The sequence below is a fragment of the Hyla sarda genome, chromosome 4 (assembly GCF_029499605.1).
Source record: "Hyla sarda isolate aHylSar1 chromosome 4, aHylSar1.hap1, whole genome shotgun sequence".
In the NCBI taxonomy this organism is placed as follows: domain Eukaryota; kingdom Metazoa; phylum Chordata; class Amphibia; order Anura; family Hylidae; genus Hyla; species Hyla sarda.
Window position 1 is genome coordinate 142,608,015 of NC_079192.1, and position 24,413 is coordinate 142,632,427.

A 24,413-nucleotide genomic window follows, 5' to 3' on the forward strand; every position below is an offset into this window, starting at 1 on the left:
TTTTCTAAATAGTTTTGTTTTTTTTAATTTTTACTCTCTTCCCCCTCCTCTTGTCTGTCTCGCCTTTGTCATATCCTTAGACCACTTCAACCTATACTTATGTATGTTGTCTGTGTACATGGGCACAATGTGAAAGAACCCATCTTCTATGCCCTGGTTGAATGCTTGTAATATATTAAAGGAGTGCTCCGGGGAAGTTAAGAAAAATAAAAATACCCTAAAGCCTGTTCTGTGTCCCCTGTAGTTATCCATGTGATTTTTGCCAGCTCCTGTGGCCCCTGTGTCTCCTAAATATTATTTTTCCTTGCTTGCAGCCCAGACTACAACTCCCAGCAGTCAGTGCGGCTCTGTGTAATGGCTGCCAGTCAATTGCTTTTACTATCTGTGTGCATGCTGTGTTGTTGTAAACACATTGTACATGTCTTTTCTTTCAAGCTATCCTCCCCCCCCTCCCAAAGCAATAAATCATGCTATGCTCTGAATGGCAGCAGTCAGGGATAGGATCTACAGCAGGAGAAGAGAAGTGTTATGTGCGGAGTTGTGACTGAGAATCTTCACAGGAGACTCCGTCAAGATCCTCACACAGGGAAGGGAGGGGGAGGGAAGGTGTGCCTGTGAAGCAAGACAGAAATCACTTGGTGTTTGTCTTCCAGTAGGGTGGGGGCCAATCTCATTGAGGGGTTTGCAAAGAGACAAGCAGGATCAGATTATGACGTCTTTCTCACACTCCCTACATGTAAGTGACAGCTGAAAGAGGGAAAAACTGCTCTATATAGCTAATGAATGCTATTTAGCCAAAAAGGTTGGTGGGAGGGAAAGGATAAGCTACGGGTTTAGTTCCCTGGCCTACCCATTTAAGGATAAGATTATTTAACGCATATCTTTTCTCAATTTTGCCCATAGGAAACAACAGTAAAACAGCTTCAGTCTCCACTTCCTCTGCCTACAACACTTCCCTTACTGTCAGCAAGCATTGCCGTGACAAAGACTGTGATTGCCAACCCTGTGCTTTACCTTAATAACCACATTCATGACATCCTCTATACAATAAATCAGATGAAAAATCCTCCAATTCCGGAAAACCAAGATCCAAAGGTAAACAACCCCCCCAAAAAAAAAAATAATTATTGATATTTGTTATTTACAATAGGCTGCAGAGTCACAAGATCCTTTTGTAACAGACTAAAATCTGTTTCAATTTAAGTATAGTAAGCGACAATAATATTAACACTTGTAGCTTGCATGTTTGCTGGACAAGTGATGCTGTTAGTTGGTATGGGTTTCTGTTCTGCATTCTATCAGCAGGTACCACTGTAGAGGTAGTCGGAGGGCTTACCTCTGCTTCCCTAGGCCATCATACAGTCTGGTATAGGAAAAAATAAAAACATTACAGGGGTCAGAAAAGATTTTGTGCTGGCCCTCTCTTCACTAAACAGGCTGCTGGGGGCACGTAGGATGGACAAGCAGGGAATGTACTGCCCCTCCTATCTGGCCACAGGTAAGAAACCTGGGAGAGGGGTATAGCCCTTACAAGGAAAAAAAAAAAGAAAATGTATATTTAAAAGAATTATTGCACATATTTAAATAACATAAAAAAAAGCTACTGCTTTCAGTCTCCACAAAGCTCAGCATCTAGCCAACCCTAAAAACCTAAAACACACAGAAGACCTTCAGTCCAATCCCCTCCCCCATTAACTCCCTCCCTAATCTAACTCGCAAATTATCTTCTTTTCCTCTATAGTTATTTTTATCCGATTAGTTGATTAATCGGAACAATAATCAACCAACTTATAGATTATGAAAATAATCGTTAGTCACAGCCCTACACGTTCCTTTTAAGGATTTCCCTCTGATTTCTGCAAAATAGAGCTATTTTACTGTTATTGCGCAAATGACAGTAAAAATGCAAAATTTTTACCAATTTTTAGAAAATGCTATAAAAATGTGGTGAAAATGACTTCAAGTCTTCTTAAAATAAACTCACTTTTGATTGTAGCACAAATTACTTTATCCTCATGGAATGTTAAAAAATAAATAAAAATAAAATAAAGCATTAATACCGTTGGGACTGACCCTGTCCTATGAATATGTCTAATTAGTTCACCTGGGTGAACTTTAGCAGCCTAATTAGATGAACTGCAGTGATGAGACTCCTCCCCTCACTTTGCAAAGTGTGCTTTCATACTAAACAGTGTTCACTATAGTCTTCTTTTTATTTTTTCCCCTCTAGGTATACACGCTTCATTTGTTGGCAGCTTCGCTTTCTGCATCAATTTACCAAGCACTTTGTGACAGTCACAGCTACAGGTGACTCAAGTTCTATGTGTTTTATATTGTTTACATTACCCTGCAGACTGGTTTTATTGGATATTTATTCATTTTTAAAGGGACTATGTCAGCAAGTTTTCAGGGAGAGGAGTGGAATAATGCCTTAGACCTCAGTCATGCAGCTTATCTTACCAAGAATAATGCTGTTCTATTCCCTGGCCACTGCTGCAAGAGTCAGAGGCAGACCCGTCTTCCGTGCAGGCAGCCCTCGGCATTGATACCTTCCCAGCCCCTCCACTGTTACAACGGACAGTCATGCATTAGAGGAGGGGCTAGGGACGCCTTCAGTGCAGAAAGGCCCATGCAAAGAAGAAGAGGCTTCAAACAGATATTCTCAGCAGTACAAGTTTGTTCAGCTCCCTTCAAGCTCCTTTATTCCTTCTTCACCACAGACAGGGCTCAATCCCAGCCCAGACACAGCTTTGCAATGGAAATCTGTCAGCAGTTGTAAACTGCTGACAGCTGTATAAAGACCTCTAGAAAGCAGGTCTCAGTCAAGCAGATTGCATGAGCAAGTAGAAAATTGTTTGTGTCCCAGCCGCAAGTGTCTTCTGTTTTGCATAAGAGAAGGATGTCCATCCAGGTATGAAAATGAAAATCATGAAAGGTAGCTTTACTTCTTGTTCTTATACCCTACATGTCTCTGATGCAAACACAATGTCCTTACAGCATATATTACAGAGGATCTGACAGTGCATAAAAATGAAAAGAGGATTTCACAGACCTTATCAGTCGTAACTTATTTTCAAGTTGCATGTATTTCACCGACATTACAGCATGTTAGTTCATTCAAAGTGCGGAGCCATTGCACACACATCCATAGCTGGACCTGATGCTATGTTTCGGGAAGGTCCCCTTAATCATGCGAATGATTAAGATGACCTACCCGAAACGTATCGTCAGGTCCAGCTATGGACATGGGTGCAATGGCTCCGCACTTTGGCTGACTTATCTGTTGGGTTCTTTTCCATGTCTGACCCCAGATCTGAAACCCCACCCCCATCCCCAGACAGGCAGTTGCCGCTTTATTCACTTACTATTCTTGCACGGGCTGTAAAACTAAAATGCCAGGTGGTTCGGCTGAGTCCACCTGTTCTGCCTACGCCGCTTCACGTCCCAGCCCTCCTGTGCCTTCTGCCCAGGATGGCTCTCTGGAGCGTGTGGTCACTGACCCTCCCCTGTTTTGGGTGTCCTCAGACGATCTTTGATCTGGCACAAGTATCCAGGGAGGTGGCTACTGCTTTGAAGCAATCCTCCTTGAGCCCTCACTCCCGGGAGGCTCGTTCAGCCGGCTGCTGACGCTCTCACAAGCTCCCCAAGGTCCTTTACTCTGACTCCTCACCCGATGGGACGTCTCCTGCCACTCGCGCTCCCTATCCCCATCTAACAGGCAGCGTCCTCGCTCCTGTGGTCGTTCCCCTGGGGGCCTCTCCCAGTCCCTGGCCCACCATTCCAGATCTACGTCAACTAGATCTAGAGCCTCCACTGCCCGTTCCCGGTTTCCTGGGGAACTGGTGGACGCAGACTCTTATCCACACTCAGTCCGTAGAGCTGTCATCCATGTCTGACATGGTGGAGAGTTTGGTGTCAGCTGTCAGGGACACCTTTCACCTACAGGACCCTGGAACTCCGGACCCAGCTCCCAAAGTTTCCTTTCGCCACTCTCCCAAGGTCTTCAATACTCATGCAGAGTTTGATGACTTGCTGGAGACTGCCTGGAAGCACCCTGAAAAACACTTCCAAGGGTCTAAGCTGCTGAAGGCTATGTATTCATTTTCCCAGGACCTGGTCTCCAAATGGACCGCCCCACCTACAGTGGACCCTCCAGTCACTCGCTTATCCAAATCCACTACTCTTTCTCTGGCTGATTCGGCTTCTTTCAAGGACCCCGTGGACAAGATAGTTGAAAATTTAGCAAAATTCGAATTTGAAGCAGTCGGCTTGTCCTTGCTTCCAGCGTTCGCTGCAACTTGGGTATCCAAGGCCTTGTCAGTCTGGGCCTCACAACTTTGCCAAGGCGTTTTATCCAGGCCTCCTCCAGATGATCTGACTGACCTAGCCCTCCAGATCTCCATCATTTGTGATTATCTATGCTCAGTATCTTTGGAGTCCGCACTCTGTGCGGCCGCCTTTTTTTTTGCAAACGCCTGGATGACATCATCTTCTAGGCTACAGACGGTAAGAGCTCTCTGCTCCCTCATAATAAGGTGCGTCACACCGATTCTCAACGAAAGTCCTCTTCGTTTCGGTCCTTTGCCTTAGGCCGCCAGGACAAACCAGCGTCTTTGCAGTCTTTGAAGGCTTCTACCTTCAAAGCGCACCCCTCCTGGAAGCAGGACGGCCATTCTGGATGCTTCTCCACCAAGCCAGGTACTCGCAAGCCTACCTCCGCCTGAAAGGGCGCCCCCACCCGAGCCTTCCTCTTGGGTAGGTGGTCGCCTGTCCCTCTCTCGGGATTCGGGATGTCATTTCAGATGGCTACCAAATCGAGTTTGGTTCTTTTCCCAGAGATCGTTTTTTTTTTCCGGCCTCCCCGCTCTCCGGCCCTGGCTGCAGCCTTTCAGTCTTCACTCCACACCCTCCTTTTGCAAGGGGTCATTGTGCCCCAGGAAAAATTTTTGGGCTTCTATTCGGATCTGTTTGTCGTTCCCAAATAAGGGGGAACAGTCCGATTCTCAATCTGAAGCTCCTCAATCAGCACTTGCGCCTGCGTCACTTCCGAATGGAATCTCTCCGTTCTGTTGTTGCGTCCATGAACCAGGGCGAATTCCTGTCTTTGGTGCACATCCGGGATGCCTACCTCCACATCCCTATTTTCTGGCACACGAACGGTTTCTGTGGTTTGCCGTTCTGGCAGGTCATTTCCAGTTTGTGGCCCTGCCCTTTGGGCTGGCCATGGCCCCCAGGGTCTTTACCAAAGTTTTGGTGGTGATCGCCATCCTCCGCTCTCTGGGTGTGTCGATGCTCCCTTATCTGGACGACCTGTTGATCGAAGCTCCATCCTAAGCACAAAATCAGGAGAGTCTCCACATCACTCTTCAGACCCTGACCAGTTTCGGGTGGGTAATCAACCTGGGAGAAATCCAACCTCTCTCCCTCCCAGTCTCTGGTCTATCTGGGGCTTCGCTTCAACACCAAAAAGGCTCAGGTTCTGCTTCCACTGGACAGGCGGAGTGCTGTTCTGTCTGGGACCCGCCTATTGCACCGCCCAGAAATGGTGATCGTCCGTTCGTGCATGGAAGTGTTGGGCAGGATGGTGGCGGCCATGGAAGCTGTTCCTTTTGCTCAGTTCCGGTGCCGCCCTCTTCAGTGGGCCATCCTGTCTCTGTGGGAAAATCTCCTCAGTCCCTCCACCACTGGATCCATCTGCCCCCCACGGCTTGCCAGTCTCTCCTTTGGTGGCTCTGCTCTCCACTCCTCTGAGAGGGACGCTTGTTTCTCTTGCTGCGTTGACAGGTCTTAATGACCAATGCGAGTCTCCTTGGCTGGGGGGGTGTTTTTCAGGACTGGACGGTTCAGGGCCGTTGGTCCCCCCAGGCAGCTTGTCTCCCCATCAACATCCTGGAACTTTGGGCCATCTTTCTTTGTCTCCTCCACTGGGAGTTGCTACTCCGGGGTCGTCTGGTTCGGGTCCAAACGGACGACGCCAAGGCTGTGGCTTATATCAATCGCGCCAGGGGGGCACTCGCATCCTCGCGGCAATGACGGAGATGACAAGGATTCTTTTTGGGGCAGAATGCAAGGTTCCCTCCATATCGGCGATCCACATTCGGGGGGTGGACAATTGGGAGGTGGACTTTCTGAGTCACTTCTTGCCCAACCCCGGGGAGTGGTCTCCACCCAGAGTTGTTCGCAGCAATTTGCGAACGTTGGGGGGACCCCGGACGTGGACCTCTTTGCGTCTCGCCTTAACCGGCAGGTTCCCGCCTTCGTGGCAAAATCCTGCGATGCTCTGGCTGTGGACACGTTGGTTGTTCCCTGGTCACCCTCCCTCACCTCTTCCCTCCGCTTCCCCTCCGGCTCAGGATAGTGAGGAAGCTCAAGGCAGAAGGCGTCTCAGCAATTCTGTTGGCGCCGGATTGGGCCCGTGGTTTGCTGACGTGGTCCGCCTCGTGGCGGACGTTCCTATGCGGCACCCGGATCGGCCTGACCTTCTCTTTCAAGGTCCTTTCTGCCAGTTCACTGCCGCTGAGTTTGACGGCATGGCGGTTGAAACCGCGGTGCTGAGGGCTCACGGTTTTTCTCTCTCTGGGTCATTCGCACCATGCTTCGGGCACGTTAACCGTCCTCTGCCAGGATTTATCACAGGACCTGGCATGCCTATTTTCGGTGGTGTGAGGCCCGCTCCCTGTCTCCCATTGTTGTTTCCTTGCCAAACCTGCTTTCCTTTCTGCAGTCGGGGCTGGGAACACGCTTGGTACTGAGTTCTCTCAAGGAGCAGGTGTTGGCGCTTTCCATTCTTTTTCAGTGCCCCCTGGCATCTGATCCTCATGTTCCCACCTTCCTTCAGGGTGTGGCACACAGGGCTCCTCCTTACAGGTCTCCCACTCTGCCCTGTGATCTGAGTTTGGTTCTCATCACTTTGCAAGGTGCCCCACTTGAACCCCTTCGGGAGATATCTCTCCGCTTCCTTTCTTGGAAGGTGTCTTTTCTCATTGCTGTGACCTCCATCCGTTGGGTGACGGAATTGGCGGCTCTCTCCTGCCGTCCCCCCCTTTCTTGTCCTTCACCAGGACAAGGCTGTGCTTTGGCCGGTGCCATCTTTTCTACCGAAGGTGGTCTCCTCTTTTTTCATTTGAGCGAGGATATTGTCCTTCCCTCCTTCTGCTCGGTTCCATCTCACCCTAAGGAGCGTTCTCGACACAACTTGGACTTGGTCAGAGCTCTGCGTGTTTATCTCTCGGCCACCTCTTCTTTTCGGTGCTCTGAATCGCTGTTCTTCATTCCAGCCTGTGCAAGGGGCTTCCAGCTTCTAAGGCGTCCATATCCCGGTGGATCTGGTCTGCCATATCAGAGGCCTATCGTTCTAAGGTCATGGCACACTCCACCCACTCTGTTGGGGCCTCCTGAGCGGTCTTCAACAGGGCTTCGGCCCTGCAGTTGTGTAAGGTGGCCACTTGGTCATCCGTGCACACGTTCACCAAGTTCTACCCGGTGTACACTTCTGGGTCTGCTGATGCCGGTTTTGGGTCGTAAAGTGTTGCAGGTGCCGGTGGTGTTCCCATCCACCTGATTCTCTGGCTGGTTTCTGCTTTTCCACCCCGGGGACTGCTTTGGTACGTCCCACGGTTCCTGTGTCCCCCAATGGAGCCGAAGGAAAAAAGTACATTTTTTTTATACTTACTGTAAAATCTCTTTCTTGGAGGATCCATTGGGGGACACCCCACCCACCCGTTAGTTATTAGTTTGTTGACCTTAGAGTCGATTTCCTGTCTGTGGGTTTGTTCGGTTGATTTTTTTTGTCTGGGTCTTCTTCGGACTCTCTGTAGTGATTTGTCGGTTTCCTCCTACTGCTTTGGGACTAAACTGATTGATTAGCTCAGAATCAGTGGGCGGGGTATATCCTGCCAGGAGGGGCTGACTTCTTTTTTGTTAATGCCTAATGTCAGCCTCCTAGTGTCCCCCAACGCATCCTCCGAGAAAGAGATTTTACAGTAAGTATAAAAAATTAACTTATTATTATGGATGGCATTATTGGTAACTATAGCCTGTCCATTAATATATTAATGGCAAGAGCCTCATATTATTAGTTGATATCTATATGATAATAAGGTAATATCACAGTGTTGCTGCTCAGATCATTTAACAATTGGAGAGATGATACTAAACACGTTATACCTCTGTTGTAATCCTTACATGACCAAAAATAAAGATTAATTGCTCAATTAAACTGTCTCCTAGGACTAAATAATATATTTTAAGAATAATGTAAGTTACGGTATATCTATACTGCATAGTTGCTTGAGCAGCTGTCTACTTCAATGATAACTTATGACATTAGGATCAATTCCCTATGATCATATCATGATCATACGTATTAAATAAAATGAAGCTAATGATGGTAAGTATAAGTCTAATTAAATCCACAAGTCATATGGTGACTAACAAACTACGTGTATATTCCATATTAAACAAGGTTAGAGGAGACCAATAGATCTCATTATATAATATACCTATAGTTGATGAACCCCCTATCAAGGTTGACAATTGGGAGATATCTCCATCACAATCCCCCATGTAAAATTATGTCATCCGATACTCTAAACAGTCATTATCATAATGAAATGCCTAAATTGTCTAACACCCTGATTATTAGGGACTAAACTATTCCTTAATACAAAAAGACAGTCAAAGAAATGCAGCAAACAAAAAGCCCTCATTGAGGCCCTTTGGAGCCTGACTCTGTAGTCTGAAGATCCATTTGACCTTCTCTCAATAGAGAGGCATCCAGATCACCCTTTCTCGGTCCAAGCTTCAATTGGCAGAAGCCAACAAACCATAAATCCTTCATACGTCCACTATGTACTGCATGAATATGCCTTGCTACTGGTGTGTCAGCACATCTGTTTGTACTCAAATGCTGGGACATTCTCCGACGGAATTCCCCACGTATATTTTGGGGCATGAACAAATTATAATGTTAATGATATTCCGAATACCACAGTTGATAAACTGTCATATTTGATATTTCCGATTATCCACTGGGTTAGTAACCTCTTTAGTTTTCAATACAAATTGGCAAAAGCTGCAATGACCGCAGGGATGTGATCCTGTATTGCCGTTATTTAACCAGGTGGCTTCTCTCCCCTGTGTCTGGAAATGCGAATGAACTAATTGATCCCTCAGGCTGGGTCCTTTCCGGTATGTCACACTAGGTCTCGCTCCAACAACTGGCAATAAATCCTGATCTCTCGCAAGTAAATGCCAATGCCTATGCAAGATTGACATAACCTGATCACAGTGACTGTCATAGGTGCCAATGCACCTCACCTGTTTAGGGGCAGTAGGCTTATTGGTTCCCATTAGGAGTGTACTCCTGTCAGAATGACAGGCTCTGTGGAAGGCGTGTTTTAGATGTTGCCGGGGAGAACCCCTCTGATGATGGTCACTGTGATCAGGTTATGTCAATCCTGCATAGGCATTGGCATTTACTTGCGAGAGATCAGGATTTATTGCCAGTTGTTGGAGCGAGACCCAGCGTGACATACCGGAAAGGACACAGCCTGAGGGACCAATCAGTTCATTCGCATTTCCATACACAGGAGAGAGAAGCCACCTGGTTAAATAACCGCAATACAGGATCACATCCCTGCAGTCATTGCAACTTTTACCAATTTGTATTGAAAACTAAAGAGGTTACTAACCCAATGGATAATCAGAAATATCAAATACGACAGTTTATCAACTGTGGCACTTGGAATATCATTTACATTATAATTTGTTTATGCCCCAAAATATACGTGGAGAAAACTACTCAGGAATTCCAACGGAGAATGTCACAGCATTTGAGTACGATCAGGAGATGTGCTGACACACCAGTAGCAAGGCATATTCATGCAGTACATAGTGGATGTATGCAGTATTTATGGTTCGTTCGCTTTTGCCAATTGAAGCTTGTACGGAGAAAGGGTGATCTGGATGCCTCTCTATTGAGAGAAGAGGCCAAATGGATCTTCAGACTACAGAGTCAGGCTCCAAAGGGTCTCAATAAGGGCTTTTTGTTCGCTGTGTTTCTTTGACTGTCTTTTTGTATCAAGGAATAGTTTAGTCCCTAATATTCAGTGTGTTAGACAATTTAGGCGTTTCATTATGATAATGACTGTTTAGAGTACCGGCTGACATTATTTTACATGATGGATATATCTCCCAGTTGTCAACCTTGATAGGGGGTTCATCAGCTATAGGTATATTAAATAATGAGATCTATTGGTCTCCTCTAACCTAGTTTAATATGGACCATACATGTAGATTGTTAGTCACCATATGACTGGTGGAATTAGACTTATACTTACCATCATTAGCTTAATTTTATTTAATATGTAGGAACATGATATGATCATAGGGAATTGATCCTAATGTCAGGTTATCATTGAAGTAGACAGCTGCTGGAGGATCTAGGCAGTATATATATATATAACTTACATTATTCTTAAAAGGTATTAATTTACTTGAGAAATTAATCTTTATTTATGGTCATGTAAGGATTACAACAGAGGTATAACATGTTTAGTATCATCTCCCCAATTGTTAAATGATCTGTGGCAGCAACACTCTGACATCACCTTATTATCATATAGATATCTACTAATAATATGAGGCTATTGCCATTAATATTAATGGACAGGCTATAGTTACCAATAATGCCATCCATAATAATAAGTAGGTTTTAGATACAGACACATAAAGATAGATTCTGTCAGTGTCTGCCAATTCAGAGACTAAGTGCAATGACGTGTACTTTCATTTAGCATAGTAATTTGGTCTAAGTGTTAACGCATGCGCAGAGGAATAGACTGTATCGCAATACCCTAAGGGTCGCACGGGACTCAGAGCATGCACGTCGCAGGCATGTGAGGCAGTAAATCATAGCCGCGCATCCTGATGATCGGCGTATACATGCGCCGCTGCGATGACACGTCAGAATCCACAGTCCTTGTGATAGGTCCATGGAATAGGACATGTGATAGGTCCATGGAAGATCTGCACCTGGAAGTAATAGCCAGGTGAGTAATGTGTATGGCTAGGTGATTTTTGGACATGTGAGGAGTTTTTTTGATTGGTTGAACTATTGGGTCCATTACTGATGATGTCAGAGGGCATCATTATAAATACCCCCCTCAGCCATTTTGTGTCTGACCTTGCTACAGTATACCTCTTGAGAATGCTGTTGTAATGGCGAAACATGTAGAGGTTGGCATGTTGTGCAATTTTAAAGACATATAAACAGGTGTTAGTTGCGGTAGACTGCAGCACCGCAAATTATTTATCATCAAGAGAGGTGTTCTCTGAATTTACAGATTTTTTAATAGAAGTCATTTACTAATAAGTTTTACACCGGAGTACCCCTTTAAAGTGGTTTTGGCCCCTTACTAACCTTGGGTCAATTTTCTTTTTGGAGCCTAGTCTTGAACACCTGTGGTGACACTTATCAAATGCCACCCAAAAATTCCTGCAGTCAGCATATTTCCTTTATCTATGCAGCCGAGCTGGAATAAAGCAAACATCTGTGCAGTAGTGATCTGTTCCTGTTCTGTAAATATAAATGACATTTATCACATTCTCTGCTAATATAAGATGTGCCAACATCTCCCAGCTGGCAGCCTCTACTACCAGTGCAGGAACATCAAATATATTTCTTTATTTATTCTCAAGATAATTTGTTTTCCTGCATGTAGCAAATCTATAAGATTAAAAATCAAAGGGCAGAAGTCAAAATGAAAGGAATGTTTTTTTTAGGCCTATGAAAGGTTGACCTTGATAAAATGATTCACATGGGACACTCTGGCTTTCATCTTTTTCATGTGCATTTGTATTTCTGAAAATGTGATTGAAATTCTTTGTAAGCCGCTTATTTTGCTATATAAAACACTTTCTGTGTACATCTATATTTTGTAATACGGTGGTCATGGTAAGACAACAGAGAGCTGGCACTTCTGGAATACCTATCGCCTTGAGGCTCATTCTGCGCATGCATTGTGTACATAGCTGTGCATAGGGGATAAGAAGTTAAAGGGGTACTCCACTGGAAAACATATTTTTTTAAATCAACTGGTGCCAGAAAGTTAAACAGATTTGTAAATTACTTCTAGTACTTATCAGCTGCTGTATGATCCACAGGAAGTTCTTTTCTTTTTTAATTTCCTTTCTGTCTGACCACATTGCTCTGTCTGACCACACCTCTGTCCATGTCAGAAACTGTCCAGAGTCGGATAGGTTTTCTATGGGGATTTGCTCCTACTCTGGACAGTTCCTAAAATGGACAGAGGTGTCAGCAGAGAGCACTGTGGTCAGACAGAAAGGAAATTCTTGTGAATCATATAGCAGCTGATAATTACTGGAAGGATTAAGATTCTTTAATAGAAGTAATTTACAAATCGGTTTAACTTACTGGCACCAATAATAAAAAAAAATGTTTTATCTAGTCCTATCTTTGCCGGCTGTTGACACGCCCCTTTAGCGTGATTGACAGCCCAGGCATGGCCCATATTATTGCTCTGCTCAGTCCTTTTAGGGCTGCCAGTCACACTGAGAAGGCATGATTACAGCCGGAACAGCAGGACTAGGTTAGGAAAGCTGGCAGGTGGGGAAGACTTTCTAACTGCATATCCTCACTATCGCTGTGGGCAGGATTGTCTCCCGAGGATGGTGAGGATGAAGATTTTACCATATATAACATGTTGCTATGTGTTATATAACACATAGCAACATGTTATATATGGTAAAATCTCATGACAGGTTCCCTTTAAATACCAGAGTTCCCTTAAAATTTCCATAAACTGGTGCACACATCAGCTAAAAATTGTACTTTTACCGTATAACAAAGTCCCAAAGGAACACTTTTTCTTTCAGACTTTTTCAACTTAAAGATTACATTTGGAAATTAAGCAGATAGCTAACACAGGTGAAGCAAATTCATACTTATAAAAGACCGAAAAAGCTGCCGGAAGCTGTAAATCATTTTCTCTATAGAGGATGAGAATCTCTCCAGGGCCCTGTATAGTATACATTGTACAATAAAAATAAAATGAAGCTTCACTTGGTGCCCAAAGGAGCTCATCCTGGCACTTCAACTCAGAACTGTAGGACTGTACTATACTCATGCTCTACTAAACAGTCAGTCAGTGCATCACTTAATTCTTGTGTTTTACCAGTGAAGCATCCATGCTAATTGGTTGGATCTTCTAGCCATTCACATATGTTTTAACACTGTGTGGCATTGTATGTTTTTAAGTTACAGTGGCCCAAGAAAGACCAGTGTTAAAAATATTGTAACTTAAGGGGTTACTGTTACTACTATTGTTACTCTGTTTCTATCCACATGGCAACTTGCAGGGCATACTTTAAAATTTTCACCTATTTATTGATAGGTTATTTATTTTATCCATATAAACAGCTGCAACATATTTTTCAGCACTGTTCATAGATGGTCATACTTTGTATCTAGGACCACAGCACTCCAAGGCAAGAAAGCTTACCACTGAGCCACCATGGTGCCCCCTCATAATGAAATATGTTCCCATATTTGGCAAATTAGATATTAAACATTAGAAAATGAACCAGAGGGAACCTGGTTGTAGAACTATTCCCATTAATTTGAATAAAACAGTCCATATTTATCCAGCTTCTCAAGTTGGAAAACGGACTGTGAAACACGCCGCTGAACGCCGGACAGGGAACACATATACCTGCATTCCCCTGTCCGGTATGCACAAATAGCGTGTGTTCATTCTTAGGAATTCATGAGAAATAATTTTGGTCAGGACTTCTGTCATTTTATCCATCGTGCAGAATTTGCCCGGAATTTGCATGGAATTCATGCAGAATTCCCACAGAATTTCCATGCAGAAATGAAGAAGACTAAAGGAGGAGGCTATTCAATTCAATCTTGTGAATTCAGCACAAAATGGACTTAGTCAGGAAAAAAAAAATCCCATTGACATCAATGAGCTTTTACTTGAGGATTCTGCCTTAAGAATGAACATGTTCTATCTTCAGGTGCAACAGAATTCAGCATCAGAATTCCGCTAGCAAAATTCCTCAGTGTGAACAGGACAACAGAAAGTCCTTTAAAGTCAATTGAAAATGGCAATGAATAAATTGGTGCAGAAAAAGCAAGCGGAATTACTCGTGTAAATTCTTCTTGAATTCCTCAGTGTGAACATAATCTTAAGAACAACGGATCATAAACTGATGCCCACTGATGTTATCTTTGTGCCGGAGATATGTGAACCCAGCTTTAGAGGTTCAGATATCATTGCATAACTCTTAGGATAGAGTTACACGTGTCATATTTTGCTGTTGCATATTTTTCTACCCATTAAAATCATTCGGTGAGAAAAATCAGCAGTTTGTTTTGATACCCATTAACTTCAGTGGGTAGGAAAATACACAGAAGCAAAATATGGCATGTGTGACCCTACCCAGGGTGTAAAATCATATATACAGTAGATGATGGTAGTTGCTAGACTAAGTAGTAGAGGTCGATTTTATAAGAGCCAAGGAGGCAGGGCCAAGCTGCTCAAGTGCCACTGCTTGGCACATCTGTTTACCTGTCCTCACCTTCAGCATCTTCTTTATTTATGTGCCGAGCCCTTGGTTGCTAATAGTGTATTAATAGAACATTGTGAGGCAGATCTGAACCAAAGGCTGGAAATGTTTTTATGGGCAATATTTTCTTTGTTTGTGTTTTGTCTGCACTCTTCAAATGCCACTGTGGATTACTGCTTTCCTGTCAACATTTACATTAAAAAACTCTCTGTTGACTGACCGGGCAAAAAATTTAGTCCATAATGAAATGGCCCTTTCAGACCTAAAAACAGACTGCATAGCTCCAGACATACATGTTGAGGGGGAATTCTGCTTTGTTATCGGTCTTGTCCTTCTGTCAATTCTTTTATGCAGCAGTCAGACAGATGCAAATCAGTTCACAGGAATGGTTTACCAAGGCCTCCTCCTAAGTGACCGAAGGAGACTGCGGACAGAGAGTATTGAAGAACATGCTACCCCAAATTCACCACCTGCCTCATGGCCAGGTAAGAACTTTGTTGAGAAAATTTTGTGGACTAGAAAATGTTTTTATAAGGTAGCCTGTTCCTGCTTCATGCTGCTTGTGAATCTCAATATAGGTTTCCTTTAATGCTGTTTTTCGTATTGTTTAAAATATTTTTTTTTTTTTTTTCAGGTGTTAGTTCTCTAATAAATCTACTAAATACAGCGCAAGATGAGGACCAGCCTAAACTTAATGTGTTGCTATGTGAAGCTGTTGTAGCTGTCTACGTTAGCCTGCTGATTCACGCCCTTGCTACTGACTCTAGCACTGAAATGTTTCGTCTGGCTGCTCATCCTCTGAACAATCGGATGTGGGCGGCGGTTTTTGGAGGTGGAGTAAAGCTTGTAGTGAAACCAAGAAAACCACCAGAGAGTATTCCAGGTACAGTTAATGCTTGCATGCCTTGGATTCATTAGTTTACCATTTATGCCTAAAGCTCCTTCTGTGTGTGACTGAGTTTTACTAATGCTATGATGCATGGGAGACCCGCAACTGGACGGTTTGTTGATGTGTCCAAAACTGATATATCTCATCTAGGTAGAACCAACAGCTTTGATGGGCAAAAACCACAATGTGCTCTGCCATTGCCAAATGAGGAGCAACCTGAAACAGAAAGTGCACTTTTTAACACTAAAAACTATGCTTCTGTTATTGATAAAGGGTCCCAAGTGTGTGGTAAGAAACCGGTGTGACTGTTGCCGTGCTGTGAACACTTTCCTTACACCTTGTAATTACTGCATGTAACTAAATGAGACCAGTGACACATTGCTGTTAAATTGTCACCGCTATAATCTCTAGTGTATATCACTATTGCAGTGGTTGCCTAATTCTACATGCTCGGTAGTAAGTAGTACCTGGATGCTGTGTACCGCATCTTAGGAAAGATTTAATTTGATTTTCTCTTTCAGCAATCCCTGCCCTGTCTGAAGAAATAGACAAGCATCGCCGTCGCTTCAATATGAGAATGCTGGTGCCTGGAAGACCTGTGAAGGATGTTGCTACTCCACCACCAGTCCCTGCTGAGAGACCCACCTACAAAGAGAAATTTATTCCTCCAGAACTAAGCATGTGGGACTATTTTGTGGCCAAAGTATGTTGATTTGTAAATCTACTGTTTGCTGTGTTGTTGTTTTAAGTAGTTGTAATACAGTAACAACAATAGATAAGGGTAAAGGATACCTATCATGCATGTGGTGTGTGGATTTATATGAAGTTTCAGAGACTTTCTGTAAATCACTTGCAGTGCTGTGCAGAAATGATTGGGCACAGCGTTTAGTTTAGTGTCGCTATGTTTTTGTGGGCGGTGAAGTCTCAGCAGTCCAGATACCCACCAATCAAAAAAATATATATATGACCTTAGAAGTTTTATTTTATATTTTTTTAATTATAGGTTTCTCTTTAAAGGTGTACTCCACTGCTCAACATTTGGAACAAACTGTTCCGAATGCTGGGGCCGGTGCCGGGAGTGTGTGATGTCATAGCCCCGCCCCCTCATATCACGCCTCACCCCCTCAATGCAAGTCTATGGGATGGGGTTGTGACAGCTGTCATGCCCCCTCCCATAGACTTGCATTTAGGGGGTGGGGTGTGAGGCCATGAGGGGGCGGCGTAATGATGTCACAAGCTCCCGGCTTCAGTGTTCGAAACAGTGTGCTCCAAACGCTGAGCAGCGGAGTACCCCTTTAAGAGCTGTGGATCATAAAAAATAGCGTGAGTGAAATAAGACTAGATTTTCAGCAAGTTTTGGAAGCAAACCTTTGAGGACAGCTGACATATTCTTCTACGGTTCTGAGAGCTGAGAAGTTTTGTAACTTGTGCATCAGTATCCTTATTAGACCTTTTTTAGTATGTAGGTAATTGAACAGACATGCCAGCTCATTGTTCTCAATGACGGAGCCGCATTATGCATCATCTGCCTCTATTTAGAAGACACAATATTTGAAGGTTATGAATCTCCTTTGTTCCCTTTTTACCAGACACAATATTGATGTCTTAGAGTGTTCTTACATCAGAGCGGTTTTCCTTCTTGCTGAGTGCCTTTAACTGATTTCGGAAATATTTGAGTTTACTATAATGAAAAGTGCAATGCATATAGACATTTCAATTGTACTTAAATGGCTTCTTCAAGTTTCAAAAAAAAAAAAAAAATTGTGTAGCAAATTTAATTGGAAAAAAACTGTACCCTTCTCACAGTGATCCAGCATAAAAGATCCAGTGTGCCTATGGGGTTACTTATGTGTTTAATATTGCAACATGGGCCCTGATTTACTAAGAGTGAAATGTAGTTTTCTTGATGAGATGTGGTTCCTGACAGGTATTTTTTCATGATATTTACTAATGTTTCCCTATGTTTTGCTTTTTCCCTACATTTTTTTTCAACTGCTCTGAGCTGTGAGGTTTTCTAGAGCTCAAATCACATTTTCTGTGGAAGCATTAGTAAATATGTTGGTATTTTTTGTTTTTTAAATGTCGGGAACAGGCCCGCTTTTTGGTGGCCACTCCCCTTTTTCGAGTTGTCTAAGTAAAATGGAGAGTTAGTTGGTTTTTTTGTATTTTTGGTGCACACTCTGGCACAGACACAATTTGTGGCGCAATGCAACACACTTTGGCGCACAACCCGAAAAAACATGTCGGGCTTACAATAGTAAATCACGGCCACTGCCTAGTATCAGTATGTGGTAAATTATCATCAAGGACAGAGAATCTGTTACTGAGTTTACTAGTATTTTGGTGTGTTTTATATGCATTACCGCCCCAAGAACCCTTCCTTTGGTGAAATCCTGTGTAAGCCCCTGTCCACTTATACCTAGTTGTGAACCTTTTATGTGTGACCTCCATTTTTGCTATGGCCTCTTCATCCTGACTTTTTTATATGTTTTGTTCTTGATCTTTTCTCTGATCTCTCCTCTCCCCTGCTTTTCTCCTTGGTTTTCATAGACTCAAATGATTATTAAGGCTAGGTTTACATAGTTTCATACAAATATGCAAATCTGGTCGTAACACTTGTTTTCAAACTTAGCTTTCTTTTTAGGTTTTCTGTCCGTTACTGTCACATTTGTTTGTTTATCAATATCTACAAATTAGTTTCTGTGCTATCACAATATTGAATCTACAGTATGAAAGAAAAAAATTGGCACTCACCAATTCTTATTTTTAGAGATGAGCGAACTTACAGTAAATTCGATTCGTCACGAACTTCTCGGCTCGGCAGTTGATGACTTTTCCTGCATAAATTAGTTCAGATTTCCGGTGCTCCGGTGGGCTGGAAAAGGTGGATACAGTCCTAGGAGACTCTTTCCTAGGAATGTATCCACCTTTTCCAGCCCACCGGAGCACCTGAAGGCTGAACTAATTTACGCAGGAAAAGCCATCAACCACCAAGCCGAGAAGTTCGTGACGAATCGAATTTACTGTAAGTTTGCTCATCTCTACTTATTTTATTTGATCAAAGTGAAACATACAGCACTGTTCTGGGCATGGACATCAGTGTGTAATTATTTGAACAGCTGTTTTATGTTTCCATTGACTGTGATTGTGTGAAACAGCTGTCAATATTATTACAATATTAAAGAAATAATTACAATTGAAATAATTTTGAGTTATAAACCACTTTATGACCTTACAGAACATTAATTCATATCAGAGTTAAGTAATTCATATCAGAGTTACCTGTCTCCATTGTATTGCAGCCCTTTCTTCCTCTATCAGACAGTGGTGTAATTTATGACTCGGATGAAAGTATTCCAAGTGAAGATGATGAGGATGATGATGATGCATTCCTTTCTGATACACAAATTCAAGAGCATATAAATTCTAGCTCTTACAGGTATAAAAAAAAAAATTTGGATCCTTGGAACAGATTGTTACCTGACCTGATAAAGTGAATGGATAGATATGGATACATTCATAGAAATTAAGTGATCATATGTGTTTATTTTCACAAACTTTCTAATCCATACATAGAATAGATTGCCAGTATCCATAACATGTTGGGCGCTTTGGGTACCTTTTGAGCTTTTTCATGATCTATCTTTTAGATAGTTGCCTTTTATGTGTTCCTTACTGTGTTTTATTGTTTTCTTTTTTGCTGTATACAATAGGCTAGTAGCATGCACTATTGTTTCCAGCAAAGAAATTATATATTATCAGTTTTTTTTTTTTATGTGAGTTAGGGATAAACTGTATATACTTTTTTATCTCTTTCAATTTTCACATTAAATGGACACTGTCAGATTCAAACACTTCTTATATGTTGTACATCTTGGCAAAACATTAACCTTTCTAATATACTTCATAAAAAAAAATCCTTTTTATAGAAGTTATGGCTTATAAAATCATGGCTTTGTTCTATCTGAAGCACAGGCACAGATAAAGTCCACTTAGTGAGTTTGGGCTAGCACTCCTCTGTGCTGTCTCCTGTCTGATAGCGCTCCCCTGTGCTCTCCACTGTCTGATAGTACTCCTCTGTGCTCTCTCCTGTCTGATAGTACTCTTCTGTGCTCTCTCCTGTCTGATAGGACTCCTCTGTGCTCTCTCCTGATATCAGACAGGAGAGAGCCCAGAGGAGTCCTATCAGACAGGAGAGAGCACAGAGGAGTGCTATCAGACAGAAGAGAGCACAGAGGAGTGCTGTCTGATAGTACTCCTCTGTGCTCTCTCTTGTGTCCTATCAGACAGAGCAGTGCTAGCCCACCCTCCCTTACTGGACTTTGTCCCCATCTGTGCTTCAGCTTGGACAAAGCCATGATTTCTATAAAATAGGAAATACAATTTCCTTATGAAGTATATTAGAAAGGTTAATGTTTTGCCAAGATGTACAACATCTAAAAATGTTTTTGTTTCTGACAGTGCCCATTTAAATGTAAACGCAGTGTCGACTCACCATAGAGCTATAATCATTTTTTGTTGGTCTATTTTTCAGCTGGACACTTATCCGTTTGGCAATGGTAAAACATACAATCCATAATCTTAAGAATTTCTTCCCAATCGCTGGACTAGAACTTACAGGTTTGTTGCAGTCCAGATAAATAAAGAGTATTTAATTATGTCAATTAATAATATTAACAGTTCATCGACTGGGAATGTTCATTTCTTTTATGTTTACTAGATCTTCCTGTAACATCTCCGCTTGGTATTGGGGTAGTCAAAAACCTAGAAAACTGGGAACAAATTCTCCATGAAACATTGGACCAGTTTGAAGGCCCACCACCAAATTATATTAACACCATTCCTAGTGAACTGACCGTAGGGACAGGGCCTGCAATTCTACGTCACAAGGCAATGCTGGATCCTGAAAATACACCATTCAAGTATGACCGAAGTTCTTCTACTAGGTTTACCTTTTTAATGATGTGTTACTAATAATTTACTGTAACTGGATAATGTTCTAAAGCTCAACTTTCTTGGCTCAGAGTATTGGACCATAAAGAGAACATGTTCAACTCTCTAGGCAAATCTGTTTTTAATATATCATTGTATTCCCCTAATATAGCAATTCTGGAGTGCTTTTTTCCTTTATCTGCATGTTGGTCTGTTCCTCTGTTATTCCTATTGTAAATGTATTACTTATTCAACAACTGCAGTGTGTACAGACAGCCTAACATAAGTATCTACAGTGTCACTTAGCAGAGACACAGCCTTTTGACATTGCGAATGGTAATTGGTAATACTTAGTTCCTAGGGAAAATGACAGAGAGAGTTATAAAAGAAGATAACTTAGAATTATTTCCTGGAGGATGCAAGAGTTTACTGAACCTACTGTATTTTTTTAAATCGTTTTTGTTAAGAATATTAGTGATATTGCCTTCCCCCTCCCCCCCCCCCCATTTTTATTTTATTATGCTAGATGTATGTGCACTGTATTCTAATATTTCCACACAGATAGGCTTAAAAGCCATTTATGACACTTTCCGTAGTGATCCCTCATTAGATCCTATTCAGAGTTCTTTTTTAATTGAAGCCATTTTAATTTCTTTTAGAGCACAACGCATTTCAGTTTAATAACACTATTTACAGGCAGAAGAGGGGCTGCGCTATGGGGACTCGTTTCGCCCCTAGTTACACCAATTGGTGATGGGGCGATTCGAATCCCTGTGCTTTTCGCAGTCCTCTCAATTTAGTCTTTATATATCCATCTATAGGCGTTTTATGGACGATCTCATCTTTATTTGGTCAGGCACCCCCCTACAAGCTGAACAATTTGTTACCCATCTCAATTCTAATAATTGGGGTCTTTCTTTCACATTACACCATTCGGCGAGTGAGATTGAATTTTTGAACCTACTTATAAAAAAAGATAATTCTGGAAAGATTATTATTGAGACTTTTTTTTTTTAAAGGTCAGCATAAATAGTCTCAGGATTTCAAAAGTTCTCATTATCCCAAGTGGATAAAAAATGTTCCCTACGGGCAATATTTGCTTGTTCGCGAAATTTTTCACAAGCGACCATGATTTTGCCAGGCAATAGAGCATCCTCCATGACCGTTTCCTTAACAAAGGTTATCTCGAATCCATTTTGACACATGCTTACAATAGTTAAAAATATATATCGCAGGAAAAATTAGTAAAGAAAAAAAGCCACCACTGTATCTGTAACCCCAGTTTTTGATAACACTTATAAATATAATTTCATAACTAATTGAGCTGCAGGTGATGTCAGAAAAAGTCTGAATAAATATTGGCCATTTCTGGTAGACGACCCTATTATGAAAAATATAATACCTCAGCAACCTAGGATCACTTTTCAGATCCCCTAATCTGAGAAATATGATAGCTCTAAGCAGGTTCAAACCCGATGTCCCCAATATTATCTGTGGTGGATCGGAAGGTACGCCTGGTACGTTCACTTGTGGATGTGCCCGGTGTATGTGTTGTTCCATGATAGGAGATCCTATTTATTTATTTTTTTGGTCCATGTCACTAAAAAAATCCTTCATAATCAAAAACCATAGCTCCTTAGCTATATACCTTTTTGACCTGTGCTTGTGGATTCCAGTATGGGGCCGTACTATTCAGACAGTGCGGTCAGGTATGAACAAGCACAGGTCAAGTATAAAAAACGGGTTTATGCTTCATAACATTTCCTGTCATCTATCCATGAAGCATGATATCAATGACCTAAAACTTACAATTCTTGAAACCATTCTACATCATATTCATAGCCATATGCACAAATTAAACAATAGAGAGGCTTTTTGGATATTTTCCTTGGTTACGTTATTCCTGGACTGAGTAAATGAGACATTAGAAAATGCCCTCTATATTATTATAGCAGTTTTTATTAATTTAAAAAATATATTTTTTCTTTTTTACTGTTGTATACGCATTTATTTATTTTTTTTATATGTGAATATCCTTTAGTGTTGTATGTTTTTTCTTTTTGTGTAGTTGTTACTCTTTATATGATTGACCCGCAATCAGCTTTTATTATGTGTAAAATATATTGTGAAATTGTTGGTAAAGGGTTAATTTTTCATCCCACTTAGGGGTTAAAGATTCTCCCTGTATAACCCTTGTATCTAGTCCAATCCTACATGGCTGAGGAAGCGGATTTTCCGCAAAGCACATTGTGGGTAATAAAATTCCCTCATCCTACCTTGGTCTCAGCGCCTGAATTATCCAGCCGTTTATGGAGGAGTTATCATGGTTTTATGCTGTTTATTGGCGTGGAGTGGCTGCAGAGACCTACCACTATATACACCCTACCCCATTGTTGTACTTGGTCGGAGTACAACTAGCCTTGGTAAGCGCAGTCCACATTTAGCGTTACCATTTATCCTAAAGTATTATACTATGGAGTGCATCCTGTTGTTTTTTATTTCTCTACATCTATTTATTACATAATTTTTTTTTTATTTATTTTTTTTTCAAGAAAAACATATTCATAGATAAAGGTGGAAATAATTTAACTAGTTATCGAAACTTTCCAGTGTACACGTCACAATTTTTATTGTCCACAATCTCTAACTGCTTTATTTCAATTCAGATCCAAAGATTACGCTGCACTTCCTGTTAAACGTCTATGGCACTACCTAGTCAAGCAAGAACTTCTCCAGGAAACATTTATTAGATACATCTTTACCAAGAAAAGGAAACAGAGTGAGGTATTCTTATACTCCTTGTGCTCCATTATGTGTTGTACAGCTTCTGCCCTTGGTATTGTTGTGTAGTCCTGCATTGTCCTATGCATATATCACATTGCTAAATATTAACAGTTTGTATTAAATAGCTATTACACAGACCCTAAAATACTGATATCAGTAAAAAGCACCTTTTGACATCACTAAGTATGTCACAGAAGGAAACCGGTTATAGAGAAACACAGTTATAAAATATTGCAACCACAGGAGTGGAACAGAACTAAAGTGGAAGTGCATGTCCACTAAACAAATGTAAATGGTAAATATTGCTGGCGGAACATAGATTAGTGGGAATGTCTGTGTAAGTATAACATTTCCATCCTGTTGTTTCCCAGATTGTTTACCATTCCTGCCTCTTTAGTTTGCGGTTTGTTTTTTATTTTTTTATTTTATTATTTGTTCCATGTGTTGTAGGATCACTGTGTGGTTGCTATAGACATGCATTTACTGTGCATGACAAAGCATCACACAACTACTGTATTTGTCATTCTGTTGAAATTGTTCCTTAATAGTGATCTGGAATGTCTCATACATTTTCTTTTTTTTTTGTGTGTGTGTTTCTTTGTGCATGTGTTTTCGTGTTTGTGACTGTGTGATGTCATGTAGTCTGTAGAAGACAGTGCAGCGCATTTCAGAGTAGACGCCATAGCAGATCTTCAGAAAAACAAGGTAGTATGTCCTACCACGGCTCCTACTCTCGCACTTATCTACACTTTCACTGGTACCAGCATTTTATGCTCATTTTCTTCTGGCTTCTCCTAGCTTTTGTTCACTTTATTGCTTATGGTATGCAGAGCTGTAAGTGACATGTACCTGAAGATTTGCACAAATAACGTTGCATTATTCATACATTGATATATGTTTGCAGTTTGGGATTAAGTATGTGGTCATGGTAAAAAAAAAAAAAAAAAAAAAAACAGCAAAGTGCCTACCCTCAGCAAAATTCCACAGCACCTGACTGACAATAATCTTGTATGGTCCTCTTTTTAACTTTCTATGTTTCATACTAGTAATTATTTTGGTGACTTCTTTCAAAATGGTTTCGGGAGTATATCTATGTTGGGCTTGCAAGTAGACTTGACAAAAATTTTATATCCTTAAAATGCTGGAACAAGTGAACTTCAGCTGCACTAAACTAATCTTATGTATATACCTGTAACAAACTTTGTTCCAAGAG

The 24,413-nt window shown here is 41.7% G+C and overlaps 1 protein-coding gene across 3 annotated transcripts in view; it reads left to right on the forward strand.

Annotated features, from left to right (window-relative positions):
* DMXL2 (Dmx like 2) overlaps positions 1-24,413 on the forward strand; it is a 184,816-nt gene that overhangs the window by 132,006 nt on the left and 28,397 nt on the right. The window contains exons 25-35 of one of the 3 annotated variants that reach the window (XM_056572295.1): positions 904-1,095; positions 2,231-2,307; positions 14,950-15,080; positions 15,230-15,478; positions 15,635-15,772; positions 16,006-16,187; positions 18,787-18,923; positions 20,019-20,104; positions 20,205-20,406; positions 23,083-23,200; positions 23,843-23,905. In XM_056572295.1, coding sequence (XP_056428270.1) covers positions 904-1,095; positions 2,231-2,307; positions 14,950-15,080; positions 15,230-15,478; positions 15,635-15,772; positions 16,006-16,187; positions 18,787-18,923; positions 20,019-20,104; positions 20,205-20,406; positions 23,083-23,200; positions 23,843-23,905 — 1,575 coding nt within the window. The remainder of the gene's footprint in view (positions 1-903; positions 1,096-2,230; positions 2,308-14,949; positions 15,081-15,229; positions 15,479-15,634; positions 15,773-16,005; positions 16,188-18,786; positions 18,924-20,018; positions 20,105-20,204; positions 20,407-23,082; positions 23,201-23,842; positions 23,906-24,413) is intronic. The other 2 variants (XM_056572293.1, XM_056572294.1) reach the window with 2 other exon arrangements.